This window comes from Carcharodon carcharias, chromosome 10 (assembly GCF_017639515.1).
Source record: "Carcharodon carcharias isolate sCarCar2 chromosome 10, sCarCar2.pri, whole genome shotgun sequence".
In the NCBI taxonomy this organism is placed as follows: Eukaryota; Metazoa; Chordata; class Chondrichthyes; order Lamniformes; family Lamnidae; genus Carcharodon; species Carcharodon carcharias.
The window spans coordinates 169,202,680-169,223,637 of record NC_054476.1 but is presented as its reverse complement, the minus strand read 5'-3'; the positions used below and the strand labels follow the sequence as shown (position 1 = coordinate 169,223,637).

The 20,958-nt window shown below is 41.4% G+C and overlaps 1 protein-coding gene across 1 annotated transcript in view; it reads left to right on the top strand.

The window, feature by feature from the left end:
- kiaa0753 (KIAA0753 ortholog) overlaps nt 1–19,671 on the top strand; it is a 46,870-nt gene extending 27,199 nt beyond the window's left edge. Inside the window, exons 15-18 of the mRNA XM_041198327.1 lie at nt 2,411–2,492; nt 13,020–13,140; nt 14,725–14,946; nt 19,249–19,671. Of these exons, the coding sequence (XP_041054261.1) occupies nt 2,411–2,492; nt 13,020–13,140; nt 14,725–14,946; nt 19,249–19,366 (543 nt within the window). The 3' untranslated portion in view covers nt 19,367–19,671. The remainder of the gene's footprint in view (nt 1–2,410; nt 2,493–13,019; nt 13,141–14,724; nt 14,947–19,248) is intronic.
- Nucleotides 19,672–20,958: the final 1,287 nt, after the last annotated feature.

The following is a 20,958-nucleotide window of genomic DNA, read 5'->3' as shown; positions in this document are numbered from 1 at the left end:
TTTTTAATCATTTCAAAATAAAGGTAGCGACATACATATGGGATTAAGGTAGAAACTGAAATATCATAAATGTTAAACTTTTTTAATGATAATTCCTTTGGTTTTGAATATAATAAGGACATTCCACAATTATGAAAATTAACTTTGCAGGGTCAGAAAGGTAGCCCAGCAATAATTATGACTTGATAAACCCAGTTATACCTCATTCAACAAGTCAATTTTTATGGGGAATTTTAACAGTGAGAGAGCATAAAAATAAAAGTTCATATCAATCAAGTAATTTCTAAAGATTTCCATTTGTGGGGACCCCAGCAGCATACTGTATGGATGAGCGAGTAATCACTGACAATATGTGAATTTTCTAACTTTACCATTACCCTACCATCTCCAACAGCAGCCCTCCTCTCTCCCTCACAGGATTAGTAATCCAGAGGCCCAAGCTAATGCCTTGGAGACACGAGTTCAAATCCTCCCCATGGCAGCTAGTGGAATTTAAATTCTATTAATTAATAAAACCTGGAATTGAAAGCTAGCTTCAGTAATGGTGACCATGAAACTCATTAACAGAAGGCTGTGGAGGCCAGGTCATTGAGTGTATTTAAGATCGAGATAGATAGATTCTCGATTGGTAAGGGGATCAAAGGTTACGGGGAGAAGGTGGGAGAATGGGGTTGAGAAACTTATCAGCCATGATTGAATGTCGGAGCAGACTCGATGGGCTGAATGGCCTAATTTCTGCTCCTATGTCTTATGGTCTGTGTTGTGAAAAAAAAACCCATCTGGTTCACTAGTGTTCTTTAGGGAAGGAAACCTGCTGTCATTAGCTGGTCTGGCCTACAAGTGACCCCCCCCCCCCCCCCCCCCCCCCCCACCCCATCCCACAATGTGGCTTGTCTCTTAAATGCCCTCAGCAAGCCACTCAGCTCAAAGGCAATTAGGGATGGACAACAAAAACTGGCCTTGCCATTGATGCCCTCATCTCATGAAAGAATAAAAAACATGTGCAACCACCAGAAGTTGCTGTCAGCTGCACAGCTCTGCTCAAGGTGAATGCTGACAATTTCACCATCATTACAGATGCAATATCTGGGCCAATGTCTTTCAGTTTAAATTGCAATTTAAAAAAAAAAAAAATCCCTGTTCCTGGAATGCACCTTCTGCATGACAAACCATTTCATTACTGAGAGAAATAGAATTCTCTGATATTAACATGCTTGTATTAACAGGTTGATTATGTTCCAGAGTAGGCTGGGGTATCTCCTCCCAATTCTAATAGAAATGCCTAGCCTTTAGCTAAGATTGGAAAATGCATTGTTCTTGTTCCATGGTCCAAGATATTGGCATATTGAGCTTTTGCCTGTCTAATTATATTTTGATTGCCCTTTTGAAAAATATCCCTCTTTTGCCATCTCTTTCCACCTTCCTGCATTCCCAGTTAGCAGGATAACTAAATTACCATTTCTTGGGGCTTGCCAATGCAGCCCTTAATTTGACTGCTAACAGATTAGTGAAAATATTCCAGATTAACTTTTTAATGATTTTTTTTTTTCTTTCTTCCTCTTCGGAAAGGGTCTGACTTTTGTCCAGCTATGCTTATCACAGCAAATTCAATGTTGGAGCGCCAATGCACTGAGTAGCAATTGCGTTTTCATAGACCTTTTGAGCCATGTAATCTTGAGATTATTATTCACTATTACATGCAGGGCATCTTCATTTGAAGAATCTGAATTGCTGTTTCTTTGAGTAACCCTGTATCATCACAACGCTGAATAGAATGCCAAGGTTTTCTGCTTGTGCAATAGCCAGGACTTCCTCATCCCCAACCCAATTCAGCTAAATGGGTGGGAGAATCGTAGGCTGTCAAGTGCCAGAAACCCCCCCAGCCAATATCTCCAGTTAACCTTATTTTAAAATGAGCATATGCACTCATTTTTAGTCTATTTAGTATCATCATCATACATATTACATTATGGACATTATACATTCTACAGCACATCAACCAAACAATTTTATTTAGTCCCATTGTTTTTAAATTAATTGTTTGAAAATCTCCCTGACAAGGATCTATTTGCATCAGTGTTTTTAATTAAACTTGAATTTTGTAAACCACAGTAGTATTTTGATTGGAGGGTGAGAAATGACATTGAATTATCTGAAATAGTATTGAATCTATTTAAATACTCATAATTAAAGGAAAAACACATATTACTGCTTTCAAAAAGAAATTTCAGTCCTTAAAATTAGCCAATTTTACATTAAAATAAAATTATAGACATCTGAATTTGCCATGAGAAACTGCTAATAATTTTACAAGTTGCTCTTAATGTTAGCATGCTTTAAAAGTATTACAGTCTGGACTACTTGATATCAGTACTTTCTTATTTTCACTTTTATTTCAATAAATTGTCAGAGATACCAAGAGGCAGTTTGCAGAAGAATTTGCCAGATTGAATATGCTGATCCTGATTTTTGGACTGAGGAAGAAAAGCAAGGTAATTTACCATGGAGCTGTGAATCTTGTGTGTCCTCGAGCAGTTTGAGCTCTGGTGCGTAGTTGATGATCTTTAGTTGCCAACTTAGCCTGTTCCTTTAGGTTTGTCTAACCTTTTTGCATGGGTGGGGTGGGGGGGGGGGGCAATATTTCCTTTTTTTTAATCACTCACGGGGCCAATGAGCAAATTTCAGAAAGCTAAATGGGGGAGAATTTTCTCCCTGTTGAGGGGGCTGAACGGGAGCAGACGAGTAGCCGGTCGCCCCTCACAATCTGCTGTCTGCCGCCATTTTACGTGGGCAGGCCAATTACGGCCCGCCCAGCGTGATGCTCATTTGGAAGCACTGAGTGCTCCCTGTGCGGGCAGGGGGAGTAGACAGAGTCTGCTGAGGCACGGAGCTGCCTCGGAGTTTATTTAAATTTTGAAAATCGAAATTTTTTTAAAAATGTAAAAATTTTCGGACATGTCCCCTCGTGACAGTGTCACAGGAGCTGGGACATGTTAATGAATTTTATTAAAAAAATGTATTGGATTTATATATCCTTCATGAAACCGCATCCCGCCTGTGGATGAGGTTCCATGATAAATGCGGAGGCTGCCTGGGCTCTTTGCCTGCCTGACAACCTTAAGGTTGGACGGGCAGCTCTGTTGTTTGTTTTAATTAGTTTTTAAATGGCCTTAATAGGCCTTTGACAGTTCTGCGGGCGCGCAGCCAACTCTGGTGCGCACCCACTGAATTGAAAACGGAACGATGCATGCCTGATGTCACCACGTGCCATTTTACACCAGCGAACGGGGCCCACACCCACACGCCAACCTGAAGATTCTGACCATGAAATTCAAAACATAAGTTGAGTATCAGAGAAGAAACAACTTGCTGAGCAAAAATAAAGCAATAAATTAATAATGTAAAAAGAAGAGTAATTAATAAAGATGACCATAAGAGTGTGTGAGGGGCAGACTCTGTGTGTCCAGCTCACTCCCAGTCTCTGGCTGCTCGCTCACTGTGTGTGGGTGTGAATATCTATTGATGTGTAGGGATGAGGGTGAGTGAGAATTCTGAGACTGGGAGTGAGCCAGACTCTCACTCCTGTGACATTGCTCAGGAGTGGGAAAAGATTGGAAATAGGAAAAGGTTGCACATTTCCTGCTTTGAAAGGATGTTTGCAAGAGATCTCCCCAGAAAGAGTGAAGTAACTTATTTTCCATTTTGTTTCTGGAAAAGTAATATTACTTACCTTCAACAGGCAACCAGATGTTCCCTTACGTAGCATACTTACAAAAGTAAATAAACATGTGGATATAATCTGGGTGCAGCTCTGGATTAATGCATGGTTTCCGATTTAAAAGCGTAAGGATAATCATCATTACCTGATTTTACATCCTGGAGGTTACCACTGATCAGGAACTAAGCTGGACCAGCCATATAAATACTGTGGCTATAAGGGTAGGTCAAAGGTTGGGTGTTCTGCAGTAAATAGCTCACCTCCTGACTTCTGACTTCCCAGAACCTGTCCACCATCTACAAGCACAAGTCAGGAGTGTGATGAAATACTCCCCACTTGCCTGGTTGAGTATAGCTCCAACAACATTTGAAGTTGCAACACCATCCAGGATAAAGCAGCACACTTGACTGGCAGCATCCCATCCGCCACCTAAATGTTCATTCCCCCCACCACCATGCACAGTTGCAGTGCGTAGCATCTACAAGATGCACAGCAGCAATGCATCTGGACTCCTTTAACAGCACCTTCCTGACCTGTGACCTCTACTATCTCGAAGGACAAAGGCACCAGCTGCATGGGAACACCACAATCTGCAAGCTCCCTTCCGACCCACCCTTCATCCTGCTTGGAACTATATTGTCTTTACTTCCTTGTCGCTGGGTTAAAATCCTGGAACTCCCTTGCTAACAGTACTGTGGGTGTGCCTACACTACATGGACTGCAGCATTTCAAGAAGGTGGCTCACCACCAAGGGCAATTGGGGATGGGCAATAAATGCTGGCCTAGCCAGTGATGCCCATATCCCATGAATTAATTAAAATAAAACAGACTGGGACCGATGTCAGATGCAGAGAGTAACTATTAGCATGGGGGAGAATTTGAAAGAATATAATGGTGTGGGGAAAACTATGTGGAAGCAGAGCATTAAATAAATAGAGAAAGGGAGATAAGGGAGAAAAACAGCAAGAACTGAGGATGGCTGATATTTTTAATGCCTTTTCCACTCTTTTCTCAGCACTTCTTTCTTCTTGTCTATTCTTCAAATGCCTTTGTTGAAGTATATGTACACCACAGCAACCACATTACCCTCATCAACCCTCTCTGCTACCTCATCAAAAACTCAGTCAAGTTAATTAAACACGATTTGCCTTTGACAAATCCATCCTGGCTTTCTTTATTTAACAGTCAGTTGAAGATATGTGGATTAATTTTTTCTCAAATTATCATTTCTAAACACTTCTACCACTGAGCTTAAATTAACAGGCCTGTTGCTGTTGGGTTTACCCTCACATCTTTTTTTGAAAAGGGTGTAACATTTGCAGATCTCTAGTCCTCTGGCAAACACCCTTGTATATAAGGAGGACTCAAAACTTATGGAAGTTATGGGGATAAGTCTCCCCCACCCCCAATTTGGGGGGGAAGTGCAGGGGCAGACGTGGGTGGGTGGCCCTCCGATCAGCCGTCATTTTTAGAAGACAGGCCAATTAAGGGCCACCCAGTGTGACGTCTGCAGGGAAGCCCTATATGCTTCCTGTGCTGGCTGGGAAGTGCACGCATGAGCGCTCCGATCTCCTGAGACTAAGCGTTGCCTCGGAGATCGGTGAAAATTTCATTCACCATCCATGTCCCCTCATGTGACAATGTCACATGAGTTGGGACATGGACATAACATTGATTAAAAGTGTTACTTAATTTTTTGATTCAGCAGTAAAACCTCATCCTGCCCATGGATGAGGTTTCACGCTTTTGCAGGTGGCCGCCAGCACTCCTGACCTGCCCGCCAACCTTAACAGGCAGGTCCACTAATGAACTTAATTGTTTTTTGAATGGCCTAAGTAGGCCGTTGACAAGTCGGCAGGCGCACAGCTGACTTGGCTGCGCCCCCGCCTACCTGAAAATGCAAATGACATGGGATGATGTCATTCCACATCATCTTACGCGTTGGCGAGCAGACCCCACCCCTGCTCGCCAACGGGAAAATTCTTGCCATGGTGAACTTTTATAAAACACTTGCTCAACCTGAACTTAAGTGTTGTGTCCGATTCTGGGTACCACATTTTAGGAAGGATGTGATGGCTTTATAGAGGGTGCAGAAAAAAATCATGGGAATGGTTCCGGGGAGGGACTTTAGACACATGGGTAGACTGGAGGAAATACGTTTGTTCTCCTTAAGAGAAGAGAATGCTGAGAGGAGATTTATTAGAGGTGCCCGAAATCATGAGCGGCCTAGACAGTATAGATGGGGAAAAAGTTTTCCCATTGGTGGAAGGGTCAAGAACCAGAGGACATTCAATTTAAGGTGATTGGCAAAAAAAGCAATGGTGACATGAGGAAGAACTTATTTTCACAGCACATGGTTAGACCATAAGACATAGGAGCAGAAATTAGGCCATTCGGCCCATCGAGTCTGCTCCGCCATTCAATCATGGCTGATAAGTTTCTCAACCCCATTCTCCCGTCTTCTCCCCGTAACCTTTGATCCCCTTACCAATGAAGAACCTATCTATCTCAGTCTTAAATACACTCAATGACCTGGCCTCCACAGCCTTCTGTGGCAATGAATTCTATAGATTCACCACTCTCTGGCTAAAGAAGTTTCTCGTCATCTCTGTTCTAAAAGGTCTTCCCTTTACTCTGAGGCTGTGCCCTCGGGTCCTAGTCTCTCCTACTAATGGAAACATCTTCCCCACGTCCACTCTATCCAGGCCTTTCAGTACTCTGTAAGTTTCAATCAGATCCCCCCTCATCCTTCTAAACTCCATCGAGTATAGACCCAGAGTCCTCAAACGTTCCTCATATGTTAAGCCTTTCATTCCTGGGATCGTTCTCATGAACCTCCTCTGGACCCTCTCCAGGGCCAGCACATCCTTCCTGAGATATGGGGCCCAAAATTGCTCACAATATTAGTTAGTGTTAGGAAACCCAGATACTTTCAAATCAGGAGCTTGGAGACCAGGAGCTCCAGTTCCCAGCAGGCCTTGGGCCTTCTGCACATGTGCCGTCCAGGGTGTGGCTGCAAGTGTGCAGTTAGTGTTTTTTACTGCTTTCAGGTCGGGAACTTGGGCTTTTCATGTATATGCCGGCTGGGAAAGGGTCGCACATGCACAGTTAGTCTTTTCACGTCCACAGGCCAGGGACCGGCCCTGCACACACATGCAGAAGGAAAAGAAGTGACCTGAACCGGTGAGTGCCATTAGAAGGAAAGTGCCCAAGGGAACAGGACATGGGGGAGGGGGACAGGGAGAAGGTCCGAAATCAGCAGAAAGAGGTCCCAGACAGGGACAAACACAGGCATCAGTGATAGATCCTGCTGAGTCAAAATAAATGACAGGAGCAGGGAAAAAGGCTCCAAGTTAGAGAGCTGCAAGGAGTAGACTTGAAATATGGTGGGCTTGGGAGGAGCCCCGAAGATCTGAGAGGGCAACCGGAGGTTGGTGACTCTGTGCTGTGGGCCGTAAGGGCAAAGGTACCCTTTTGGAGCAAACATTGGAGTAATATTCTGCTTGACACGGCTGAACCTCTGAAAACATGCTAGTAAGGTGAAGTGCGAGTGTACTCTGAGAAAAGAAGGGAAAGGAATCTCGAGGCGAAATTGAAACCCTGGAGATGGATTCTTGCTGAAGCCATCAGAGTGGCAGCAATGTTTGGAGAGAATTCCAAGGCGAGTTCTTCAAATGTGGAGATTGGGAACCCTAGTGAGAAAGACAGAGTTTCTATGAGGCTGGTTGGCTCACGGTGTGACAAGCTTCTGGGTGGGCTGTTGAGAAGTCCATAGAACCACTTGGTCGCATCTCTCATTTACTTTGCAGTGTGATGTGTCTGACTACAGTTCACCAGCTGGTTCACATAAACCATGTACTTACCCTGATTATTAGAGTATAAGATAGATGTGGTAAATTGTTTTATCTTTCCGGATTTGTATGTGTCTGTAAAGATGTAGCTGGGGTGAGGGATAGTGAATATTTGGATCATTTTCTTGTGTTTGTATTGAGATTTTTCTGACCTTTTTGTCTGGTGTAATATAGTTCACTTTATCTTGTTTAATAAATAATTTCTTTTTCTTTATGTTAAAAGCTCATCAGAACTGAATTAGTTCAGTAACTTACCTTCACGGTTTCAAAAAAGTTAGAATCTAGCAAGCCAGGCTTCACTCAGGGATCTGACCTGTCCAGTTATTAAAATCAGCTGGGATCGTCACATTTTTAGCTCAGCGGGTGGGTGCACTCCCGACCCGACTGAGCGTGAAATGACAGGCGATGACATCGGCCAAGCGTGCTGACGCCAATGTACAATCGCACGATAGTTCAGTCGGCGGGCGCACGCTGGAGCCGGCAGAGTGCCCACCGACAATTAAAAGGCTTATTAAGGCCATTAAGTTATCAACTGACATTAATTTTTTAACTTGTTCTCACGCTGAACAATTTCTCCTTCAACTCCTCTCACTTCCTCCAAATAAAAGGTGTGGCTATGGGTACCCGCATGGGCCCCAGCTATGCCTGTCTCTTTATGGGGTATGTGGAACATTCCTTGTTGCAGTCCTACTCCGGCCCCCTTCCACAACTCTTTCTCCGGTACATCGATGATTACTTCGGTGCCGCTTCATGCTCTCGTCGGGACTTGGAAAAATTTAGTAATTTTGCTTCCAATCTCCACCCCTCCATCATTTTCACGTGGTCCATCTCTGACATTTCCCTTCCCTTCCTTGACCTCCCTGTCTCAATCTCTGGTGATAGACTGTCCACCAATATCCATTACAAACCCACCGCCTCCCACAGCTATCTTGACTACAGCTCCTCACACCCCGCTTCCTGTAAGGACTCCATCCCATTCTCTCAATTCCTTCGCCTCCGTCGCATCTGTTCCGATGATGCTACATTCAAAAACAGTTCCTCTGACATGTCCTCCTTCTTCCTTAACCGAGGTTTTCCACCCACGGTCGTTGACAGGGCCCTCAACCGTGTCCGGCCCATCTCCTGCGCATCCGCCATCACGCTTTCTCCTCCCTCCCAGAAACATGATAGGGTCCCCCTTGTCCTCACTTATCACCCCACCAGCCTCCGCATTCAAAGGATCATCCTCCGCCATTTCCGCCAACTCCAGCATGATGCCACCACCAAACACATCCTCCCTTCACCCCCCTTATTGGCATTCCGTAGGGATCGCTCCCTCCGGGACACCCTGGTCCACTCCTCCATCACCCCCTACTCCTCAACCCCCTCCTATGGCACCACCCCATGCCCACGCAAAAGATGCAACACCTGCCCCTTCACTTCCTCTCTCCTCACCGTCCAAGGACCCAAACACTCCTTTCAAGTGAAGCAGCATTTCACTTGTATTTCCCCCAACTTAGTCTATTGCATTCGTTGCTCCCAATGTGGTCTCCTCTACATTGGAGAGACCAAACGTAAACTGGGCGACCGCTTTGCAGAACACCTGCGGTCTGTCCGCAAAAATGACCCAAACCTCCCTGTCGCTTGCCATTTTAACACTCCACCCTGCTCTGTTGCCCACATGTCTGTCCTTGGCTTGCTGCATTGTTCCAGTGAAGCCCAACGCAAACTGGAGGAACAACACCTCATCTTCCGACTAGGGACTTTACAGCCTTCCGGACTGAATATTGAATTCAACAACTTTAGGTCGTGAGCTCCCTCCCCCATCCCCACCCCCTTTCTGTTTCCCCCTTTACCTTTTTTTTCCAATAAATTATAAAGATTTTTCTTTTCCCACCTATTTCCATTATATAAAAAAAACCCCCCACTAGAGCTATACCTTGAGTGCCCTACCGTCCATTCTTAATTAGCACATTCGTTTAGGTAATATCACCAACTTTAACTTTAACACCTATGTGTTCTATTGTACTATTGTCATTGACATCTTTTGATGATCTGCTTCTATCACTGCTTGTTTGTCCCTACAACCACACACCGCCCCCCCCCACCTCTCTCTCTCTCTATCTCTCCGCCCCCCACACACACACCTTAAACCAGCTCATATTTCAACTCTTTCTTTGACTCGAACTCAAGTTCTGTCGAAGGGTCATGAGGACTCGAAACGTCAACTCTTTTCTTCTCCGCCGATGCTGCCAGACCTGCTGAGTTTTTCCAGGTAATTCTGTTTTTGTTATTAATTTTTTATTTCCCGTTCAGCCTAATGGTTGATGGGCAGGTGTAAAGACTAAGCGGCCTTTGCATTTTTTTGGAAACCTCATCCACGGGCGGGATGAGGTTTCCAAAAGCAAATACAAATAAAATAAAAACTTTATTTTTTAATCAAAAACATGCCTCTGCTCATGTGACAGAGTCACATGAGGGGACATGTTTCATTACATTTTTCTGCTCTTTATTTTTTAAAAACCTCTCTTCGTCTCCCTGAGGCAGTTCTGTGCCTCGGAGATGATTCAACGCACAAGCGCGAAGTTCGCACTAGGCTCACTTGCTCTCCCCTCCCGGAGCGCACGGGCAGCACTCAGTGTTGTCGCTCGCGTATCACACTCAGTGGGCTTCAACTGGCTCACCAGCGCAAAATCGCAGTGTGTTGTTGATCGCAGGCTTCCCGATCGCGCACCCCCACCGATTCTGCATGCCAAGGACAAAATTCTGCCCATAGGTTCTGGAATGTACTGCCTAAAAGGGTGGTAGAGTTAAATTAAATTGTAACTTTCAAAAGGGATCCCGATAAAAACTGGAAGAGAAACTTTTGCAGGACTAATAGAAGGAAAGGGCAGTGGAGTGAAACTAGCTAAACTGTTCTTGCAAGAGCTGACACAGACGCAACTAACTGGTCGGTGCTGTAACCACTCTGACTCTATCCCTTCTTAAAAAAAAGCTTATAACCCAATATATCAAGTTTGTACTTGAATTTTCATATTTGTATTAAATCTCCATCTTCCTGCCATAATTGTTTCTCATTCCCCCATTTTACCTTCACAGAAAATGTGATCAATTCAATAAAATACTATTTGCGTTGAACAAATCTACACCGTCTCTTTTATTAGTCCATGCTTATCAAATAGCTGTCAATATTTTCCTGATTTGTTGTTACTTAATGATTTCCCACCTCCAATGTTAAATCAACAGGCCTGTAATTGCTAGGTTTATCCTTCTCTCCTTTTGTGAACAAGGATGTAACATTGACCATCCTCCAGTCCTTTGCCATCACCCTGATGGTGGATATGATTTTCTTCCCCTCTTTCTTCTACCTGCACTCCTTTTATGCACAATTTTATTTATTTGCATATTCATCTCTTCTTCATCTACTTGCTCTTTTGATTTCTATTCCCTACCCCTTTCTACTTTTAGGTGACTGTTCACTTTTCGATTTATTCATTTTGCAAGTTCATTACAGTAGTTCCTCAAAGTTATAGTTGTGTTCCTGAAAATGACTTTAAGTCAAACAACTTTTAAGTGAATCATATGTTAAACCGTTAGGTTCTTTCCGACATTTCTCGCCTAGAAAAAAGCAATATACAAGTTGAACTACTGTACCATACATGTGCAGCACTGTGCATTCCTAGCTGAAATAACTTGCAAAATAAAATACATCGCAAAATATAAAAGAAACACAACAACATGCAAATTAATTATTTTTAAAAATGACAGTACATTACAGTAAGGGGAGGCGGTGGTGTAATGGTATTGTCACTGGATTTGTATTCCAGAGAGCCAAGGTAAGGCTCTGGGAACCTAAGGTCAAACCCCACCACGGCAGATGGTGAAATTTGAATTCAACAACAATCTGGGATTAAAGGACATGATGACCACGAAACCAATTGTTGTAAAAACCCATCTGGTTCAGTAGTGTCCTTTAGGGAAGGGAATCTGCTGTCCTTACCTGGCTTGGCCTTGTATGTAACTCCAGACCCACAGCAATGTGGCTGACTCTTAAATGCCCTCTGAACAAGGGCAATAAACACCCACATTCCATGAACGAAAAAAAACTCACCTCTGTACACAGTACTTTTAGACCAGAATTCACCTAGTGGCAGAAGTTGGTCAGTGCAGTTAGCAGCTGAAGCCCTGGATTTAGTGCGAGTTCAAGAGTGAAGCCAGCAGCAGGACAGACCCCGAGGACTCGGGTAACAGAGGCCAGGAGGTAGTCATCAAGGCTGGGAGTTAGCAAGAACAGGAGCGGGAGGAAGAGGGACTAAGGGTGAGAGTGGAAGCGCTATGGGAAAAGTCATGTGAGTAGACAGGCCACTGAAGAGGAAATCTGTGGCAAACGACATTAAAGCGTAACTGGCAATGTTAAATATATATGACACTGCTTTATTAACAACATTAAAGTAAAAGGACATTAAGTGAGGACTTGCTGAGATTTCCTTCCTATTCAGACGTACCCTTTACATGCCAAAAGTCTCCCATCTTCCCCAAGTCTGGTACTAAGAAACAGAAGCCTTATTTCTGACATTGAACCAAAGTGTCACACTGAATAAAAGCCTAACTGGAGGCCTTTCAGCCTATACCATTCAGAGGTGTCATCTTTTGGATGAGATTTTAAACTGAAACCCCCTAGGGTGGATGTAAAGGTCATATGGTCTGATTTCAAAAGAGAATGGGGGAAGTTTTCTCTAACTCATGGCTAATATTTATCCCTCAATGAGTGGATGGTCTGGTTATTATCATGGGATCTTGCTGTGTTCAAATTGACTGCTACATTTACAACAGTGACTGTCTGGTATTTGTGACCCAGAGTTTTGGTCTCCCTTACAAGTGAAAATACGTTCTTTGCATCAACCCTATCAAACCCCTTCATAATTTTAAAGACATCTATCAGGTCACTCTTCAGCCTTCTCTTTTCTATAGAAAAAAAGCACCAGCCTTTTCAGCCTTTCCTGATAAGTATAATCACTTGGTTCTTGTACCATATTGTAGACCATTTTTTGTGTGTCTGTTCCACTTTTTTTATAATACGAGTCCAAAGCTGGTGCACTCTATATACGTAATTATATTTTATAAGATAAATCATAGTGAAAATGCTGTAATCCATGGTAACAGTGAAATTTAATGGTGATATTACTAGGTACCTTACATAATAAATCTTAGAGGATGCAGAATAATTTATTCAAACAGACTCCATAATATTATGCAAGAATTTATCTTCAAATTATCATGAATTATGAATACTTCTGTCTTGATGATACTACAATCATCAATGAGATTAAACTGAGTTCTAGAATCTCTGCATATGGGACCCACATTTACGAAGTGCAGAAATGAAACCTGTTGTTGAGCTGATTTAGTGCTTTGGAAAGAAAACTTGTTTGCATTTGAATAATGTTCTACTGATATTTCTGTTCTCACAGAAAGAGAATTTGTCTTAATTGACACAAAGCCACACACTCCACAGCCTATCAGAATCACCAGAACTGTTGAACACAGTGATCCAACTATGGATACAATAATTCAGAGGTTTTCGGAAGCTGAGTAAGTTGTGAATATTGCAATGCTTTGTTTTGGTAATTTATTTTGACACTTCTCCTTCCTTAATCTCCTTGATTTTTTGAGAAATAGCTTTCTGATATATGGTACAGACCTTTGTAAAGAGTGGATGGTAGTGCGCACTTTAGGATCATAATTGTGAGCTGGCCTGGTATGATTTCAAATTCAGTTTGCGTCAGTGCAAGAGTGGCAGTGCTCTGAGATACAGAGGGATCTGGGTGTCATAGTGCATGAATCACAAAAGGTTAGTATGCAGGTACAGCAGGTAATTAAGAAAGTTGATAGAATGTTATTTATTGTGAGTGGAATTAATTACAAAAGTAAGGAGGTTATGTTTCACTTGTACTGGGCGTTGGTGAGACCACATCTGGAGCAGTGTGTACAGAACTGGTCTCCTTATTTAAAGAAAGATGTAAATGCATTGGAAGCAGTTCAGAGAAGGTTTACTAGATTAATACCAGGAATGGGCGGGTTGTCTTATGAGGAAAGGCTGGACAGGTTAGGCATGTATCCACTGGAATTTAGAAGAGTAAGAGGTGACTCAGTTGAAACCTTTAAGATCCTGCAGGGTCTTGACAGGGTGGATGTAGAGCGGATGTTTCTTCTTGTGGGAGAATCTAGAACTAAGGGTCACTGTTTAAAGAGAAGGGGTCGCTCATTTAAGACAGATGAGAAATTTTCTCAGAGGGTTGTGAGTCTTTGGAACTCTCTTCCTCAAAAGGTGGTGGAAGCAGAATCTTTGAATATTTTTAAGACAGAGCTGGATACATTCTTGATTAGCAGGGGGCAGGGAAAGGTCATTTGGGGGTAGGAATGTGGAGTTGAGGTTACAATCCGAGCAGCCAGGATCTTATTGAATGGCAGAGCAGGCTCGAGGGGCCAAGTGACCTACTCCTGCTCTGAATTCGTATTAGATAACTGCAGCCCAAGTCCTTGACAAGTGTAGCTATATAGTGAAATTGTTTTTTTTTAAACCCCATTGGATAAATTTGGCTGGAATGCCAATTAAAACAGCTTTTTTACATTGTTCAGTACGACATGCAAAAACGTTCTTTGTAAATTTATTTCAACAATCCATTTTATCTCTGATTTCTGGAATTAAAACGTTACCCTGATTCCCATCAGGTCTGACAGCATCTGCGGAGAGGAATACAGTTAATGTTTCGAGTCCGTATGACCTTTCACCAGGTGATGAAGAGTCATACGGACTCGAAACGTTAACTGTGTTCCTCTCCGCAGATGCTGTCAGACCTGCTGAGTTTTTTCAGTTATTTTTGTTTTTGCTTCAGATTTCCAGCATCCGCAGTATTTTGATTTTACCCTGATTCCCATGTTCCGTTGCTGAAGTGTTTGAAATTAACATGGCTCCATTTTTCAGGCAAGGGCGATAACTCAGCTGACAGTAGTTTTTTCTTTTCTCTTAAGTTGGGTTTGATTGTACCTTTTGGTGCAATTATTTGAATATATAACTTTCTTGTCAGTTACAAATTATGGTCAAGATCATGTTTAAAGTTGCTTTAATTAAAATAAATGTGTTACTGTCGTAATTTTTATTTTGTTTTAATTTAGCCCTGCTGAGGACTTGGAATGGAGTGGAAAGCCAGAGCTTGCTTCAGTGTTGGAACCTTTGGCCCAGAAGTTATCCAGGAAAAGGCAGAGTGATATTGTGCTTTCAATACCACAAAAAATAGTTCAAAGTATACTTGACTACCGTGAGAGATTCGACCGACATCTAAAAATGATTTCACATGAGGCTGTAGGGAGCTTTAACCCATGGTTAATTACTGAAAGGTAATTAATAAAGCAAGTAATACTCTCCATATACTGTCCTTACTGGTCTATTTAGTTCATATTGCTTTATATATCTATTTCAGTTTTTAAATATCCTATTTTTGCTTTGCAAAATCAATTGAGTTGTGCCAGAATTTCATCACTCCTTTTCATTACATTAAGCCAAAGTGTCACTGTCATTTAGTTGATCCACCATTTATTGCTTAACTTAATAATAATCATATATATAATACATTTTTTAAACTAGCTTTCCAGTACGGGCAGTGTTACCAGTTCTTAGTAATTGGAAAAGCAAGCAATTTCATTCATTCAAACTGGGCCAGAGTGAAAATAGGAAACGGAGCTGAAGTGGCGAACAAAAAGTTGACCAAGATCAGGATTGAAAACGGAGTTGGAGGTGTTCAGCAATGGAAACATCCATTCTGTGTTTAGTATTCCGACTGCAGAGAGGGCTATGCTGTAAGCAATGAATACTGCACTCCGAACCAAAAACACTGGACACATGCGATAGATCAGTCGGGATCTTTGGACAGTGCAGACAGATTTACATTTTGGCTGCCGGCCTTTCTTCAAAACTATTTTGAAAGAATATGTGCCCAAAATAAAATGGGTCTGTTTTCTTCACAGAAGCTTACTGACCTTACTGACAGTGTACATTTTCAGTGATTTTGTTTTTGCTTCAGATTTCCAAGGTCTGCATTTTTTGTTTTGCTTTTCAGTGAAGACTATACATTAGATTGGAATAAATAATTGTGAATCATTGCTACCTCATTCTTTTTTTACAGGTGTAATTATAATGACGTGTTGAGATGAATGAGCAGGTATTACATTAGCTACAGTTACTGGATAGTTTCAAGGAAGAGGGTGTGGAATAACAATCATGTGTGTCCTTTAGGAAGTTGTACCTTTTTAGGAAAGGATAGAAAAGGATGATAAAAGCAAAAGGAGAGAAAAGGATGTGGAACGTTTCAAGCATTTTATGGTTTAGTTAAAATTCCCAGCATTAGTGAAGTTTATTTTAATGTGTAGATAACATAAATACGGTTTTTTTGATCCTGACTATTTTGCTACATTTTTGGGGGAAAATGCAGTCTTATCGACAAAAGACTCAAATGGACTAGGTGGAAATTGCATTGTTTTGAGATGATGCTGAACAAATTGAAGTTTTTGGGTGTTGTCACCTTATCTTTTATAAAACTATTCAAGATTTGTTTTAATTTGAACTACAGGAGGTATTAATTATAATCGCTTACTGTAATTTCTTTGACATTTGCATATTTAAAAATAGAATATCTTTCAAATGAAGGTCGCGCTTGAATGCTTTTCATATAACTTACTAAGTGGATGCAACTCTCAAGTTTAGATAATTATTGCATGGTAGATTTAGTATCCAATGTAGATTTAATTTGATTTGAGTTGTCTGCAGTTAATGTTCATAATGATATTGTCTGCGCTGTATCTTGTCATTTTCATTCTAAAAATATCCAGTGTAATTTTACTGACTATCATTTGTTTAGACATTTGGTTAAATAAATTTGTCCCTCTGCTTGAAGAATCTGTGAAGGTTAATAAATTAACTTCTATGAAATGAATTTTGTTTTAGAACATCTGAAGTAATTAGAGGTGTTTTTGCGAAACTAAGCTACTGCTGGAAGGATGCCATTATGCTTCACTTGCTGACAGAACTAACCAGACTGAAGTGTTTAATTTGAACAAGCTATAGCATTTAATTGTTATAGGATTTTGCAGAATGAAAACAGCTGGAACATCTTCTAAATAATACAGGGGCTTTACGCTGTAACTTTAAAAAAAATTTCAGTCTTTCAGGAACTTTAAACGCAATAAAAAATGTTAGAAGGGATAGGCTTTTGATTAACTGGTTCACGGGGAGACAGTTTAATTGGGTTCTAAAAAATATATAACTTTTAAAATTGACATGGGTATAGGGAACTTACAGAGGTGATATGGACCTACTAAAGACCTTATGGGAAGAATTTTCCCCCCATTGTAGGGGGTAAGCACAGGAGTGGGCGTGTCCGATTGGGGACATGCCGCCATTTTACATGGGCGGGCCAATTAAGGCATTGCTTGAAAGAATGCTCTTATCTCCCTGAGGCTAAGCGCTGCCTCAGGGAGATCACTGTCAAATTTAAAAATGGTAAAGGTGCAAAAACTAAATTTCCCCAACACGTCCCCTCATGTGGCACTGCCACCCAATGGACACGCCAACCCTAAGGTTGGATGGGCAGGCCCATTAATGAGGTTAATGACTTTGTCAATGGCCCCAGTAGGCCGTTGACAGGTTGGCGGGTGTACAGCTGATTCGTCTGCGCCCCCGCTGACCTGAAAATTGAAATGACGCGGGGTGATGTCGGGAGTTCTGCCTGATGACATCCCATAGCGAGCGGGTCCTGTGCTCGCTCACTGACCTAAAGACCTTGCCCTATATTACAGTACTTTTCGAGTTGCCAGTGAGTTATAGATGAAGGAAAGTGTATAAACATACTTATTGGGCAAAATTGCCCCCCTGTTGGGGTGGGGGGGGGGAAGTGCAGGAGCGGGCATGGGTGGGTGGGTGGCCCTCCGATCGCCACCATCTTTCATGGGTGGGACATCCGCACGGAAGCGCCGTGCGCTCCCTGTGGGGGGGGTGGGATAAGTGCTGCCTCAAGGAGATCAATTCCTAAAGGGAAAATGTTTTTGTTTCGAAAATTTCATTTGCCTTCCATGTCCCCTCATGTGACAACATCACATGAGTTGGGACACGGACATAACTTTAAGTAAAAGTAAAGGTTAATTTTTCAATTCAGTTATGAAACCTCATCCTGCCTGTGAATGAGATTTCATGCTTTTGCAGGTGGCCACCAGCACTCCTGACCTACCTGCCAACCTTAATGTTGGAAGGGCGGGTCCACTAATTGTTTTAATTGATTTCTCAGTGGCCTCAATAGGCCGTGGACAGGTGGGCGGGTGCACAGCTAACTCGGCTGCACCCCCGCTGACCTGAAAATGGAGATGATGCAGGCCCCGCCCCCCCATGTTGACTGGAAAATCCTTGCCAATGTTCCTCTAATTCCATAAATTCTAATTCCATTAATGGATTTATTTTCTTTCAGGTGCAAATGGGACAAAATTTAGTGTGTAAAAATTGGGTCTCCGTTTTGTAATCTAGTATTTATGTTGCATTAGAGATTGCAGGAAAATATGATCTGCATTAGTAGGCGCTGTGACTTAGTTTTTCTCAATTTAACAAATAAAACTCAAGAATAAAATGAAAACATCTGTCTCTTGTTTGAATCTTTAATTATGTGCAGGTGTTGCATTTTGGATATGATTTAATACCCTGGATGTAACTTTTTTTTAAAACTGGTACAATGCTATAATGGTAACAGGATACAGATTCATAATTACAATTTTCCAGTTGCAAGTTTCAATCCTATGACCTTAATGATTCTTTTGGGGTGGAAGAGGAGTGAACGGAAAGTATTTCTCGAGTGGCTCTCTTGTAAGTTCCACTGACTTGATACAGGCTGGCATTGGTCGATAACTCAAAGGCACCTGGCTACCCTCTAAACCATTTGAGGAGTGCTTGATGCAGTATGATGACATATTTAAATACTGTTACTCTATATATGCAAATGTTTACAAGCTCATATGCCCCATTCATTTGGAAGTTAGTGTGATGTAATGCATTGATGTGCTATGTAAAATTGTTCAAATTATGATTTTATTTGTGGTATGGTACAATTCCCTAGTGCTTCTGAGAATTAACGGTTAAGTAATAAAGCAACAGCTCCACTAGTGAGGTGTTTGTAACATGTTGATCAACGATAAGATGTACTTGTTAAGCATACTTAATAAAAATGTGGTTCTCACAGTGAAGTTAAAGCTCTGGAGATTATGTAGATCAATGTGATTAAACTTCACACACCATGCTTGACAGATCAATGTTATTAAATAGACCTCTAGTTCAGTCCACTAGTTTTCAGTTTCATTTTGTTTTATTTTGTTGAATGATTTTTATAACATTTATTTAATGTATCTATCCTTTATATGAAACATTGTCTTGGTTTGAAATGGGATACTAAATGGAGCCTTATTTATTTTTCTCTGAGAAACTTTAAGCATTGAAATAATTGGGGAAAAAAACTTAAGCAAAAGTATTATTGCAGGAAGATAAAATGTATTTTCATAATCCAAGGCTACTTGCTAATCTCTGAGCATGCCAATTATTTTAGTGTAGTTAATTTTAATTTATACAAGCTTGACAGACTGGATAACTTTGCTCTCTTTTTATCCTAGCTTGGCTGAAGAGCTAATGGAAGAAGGTCTAAGTGATGTAGCAGCTGAACTGCAAAATGTATGTGAGGAGTATGCAGAAGCCTTGTTCACTTCTGAATTTGTGCAGCCTGTAGAGTAAAAAAAACAAAACCAAGAATGCCTCAGTGTCACTGGAAGAGGGATACTGCATGCGAATAAAAAATGTCAACTGTCACCTGAAAACAGGACACCAAGCATAACCTGTACATAGTACATGGAATGTTCATCACAAATTCACTTGAGTTGATTGATAAGATTGTTTTTAACATTCAATTTAATGTATAACAATTCTTTTATTTTACCTTTAGTCTTGTCATGTGTCTTAATGATTGAAAGTTGCTGTATTAATTTCCTTTATTAAATTTGTACCTCTCAGAATAAACTTTTAAAGCCATGTAGAACTTACCTATTTTCACAGACCTTCATCATTTGATTTTAAAGTCTGAACTGTTTTCATTCTTTAGATTGTACTGATTTGTGATCTGAATCCAGTGCTCAGTCATGCCTTGCTGGGAAAGACATTATCCAGGATAATTTGAAGGATTTTATATTAAATGTGATGTGAATAGACCATTTTTTCAATGTAATGTAATATTTAATACCTGTTGCCATGAATACTGAGCACATGTTAATCTCAGCTTCACCGGAGTCCAGGAGATAAACATGTGAATGAAATGTTACTCTGCTTTAATTTGGAAATATATGGCCAGAATTTTCGGTTTGGTGATTGGAGGCGGGGCAGAGATTTTCAGTTTGGCAAGTGTGCAGCCAGTCGGCTGTGTGCACCTGCCGAACTGTCAAAGGCCTATTAAGGCCATTTAGAAACTAAAGTTAGACAGGCTGCTCAGTTTAAGGTTGGCAGGGGGCAGGCGAAGACCCCAGGCAGCCTTCGCATTTTTCATGGAGCCTCACTCACCCACGGGTGGGATGAGGTTTTATGAAGTGTTTATAAATTGAAAAAAATTTTTTATAAAAATTCATAGACATGTCCCAGCTCATGTGACATTGTCACATGAGGGAACATGTCTTTAAATTTTTCCTTTATTTAGATTTTAAAAACTTGTACTAATGCCTCAGGGAGATTTCTGCACTCTTTCATGCACATGTGCGTAAGAGCGCAGGCCCTGACACTTGGAACCCCCGCCCGCACAGGGAGCGCTCAGCGCTTCCGGGCGCACGTCACGCTGGGTGGGCCTTAATTAACCTGCCCACGTAAAATGGCGATGTGGACCCCCTCCCCCAAAGGGGGAAAATTCTCCCCATAATTTTTTTCTCCTAGACAGTTAACAATTGATCATACGCTCATTAAATTTTCATAGTTTTGTTTTTTCAGTTTTATTTAGTAGCAATTAAGTTTTTTCCTCTGCATGTTTATGTGCTCTAATAATCTTTAAGTTAAGATTTATGACGAGGATAATGACATTCCATGAGCACTGTGCAGACCTGATCTCTGATGACTCCAATAAGCAAACAAGTGTAACTGAACCATTAGGAACCAGAGATAAATTACTTTGCTTTGGTTAGGTCCAGCAAGTAACACATTCTGGAGCTTTAATCTGGAATAATTGAATACCAGTGGAGCAAAGCACTCTTGCAGTCAAGATGGGAAGGATAGGATTAAATATCAAGTTTCAGGATAGATGCCAGGAAGTGTTTCTTTAGACAAAAAGTAGTTGGTAATTGGAATGGATT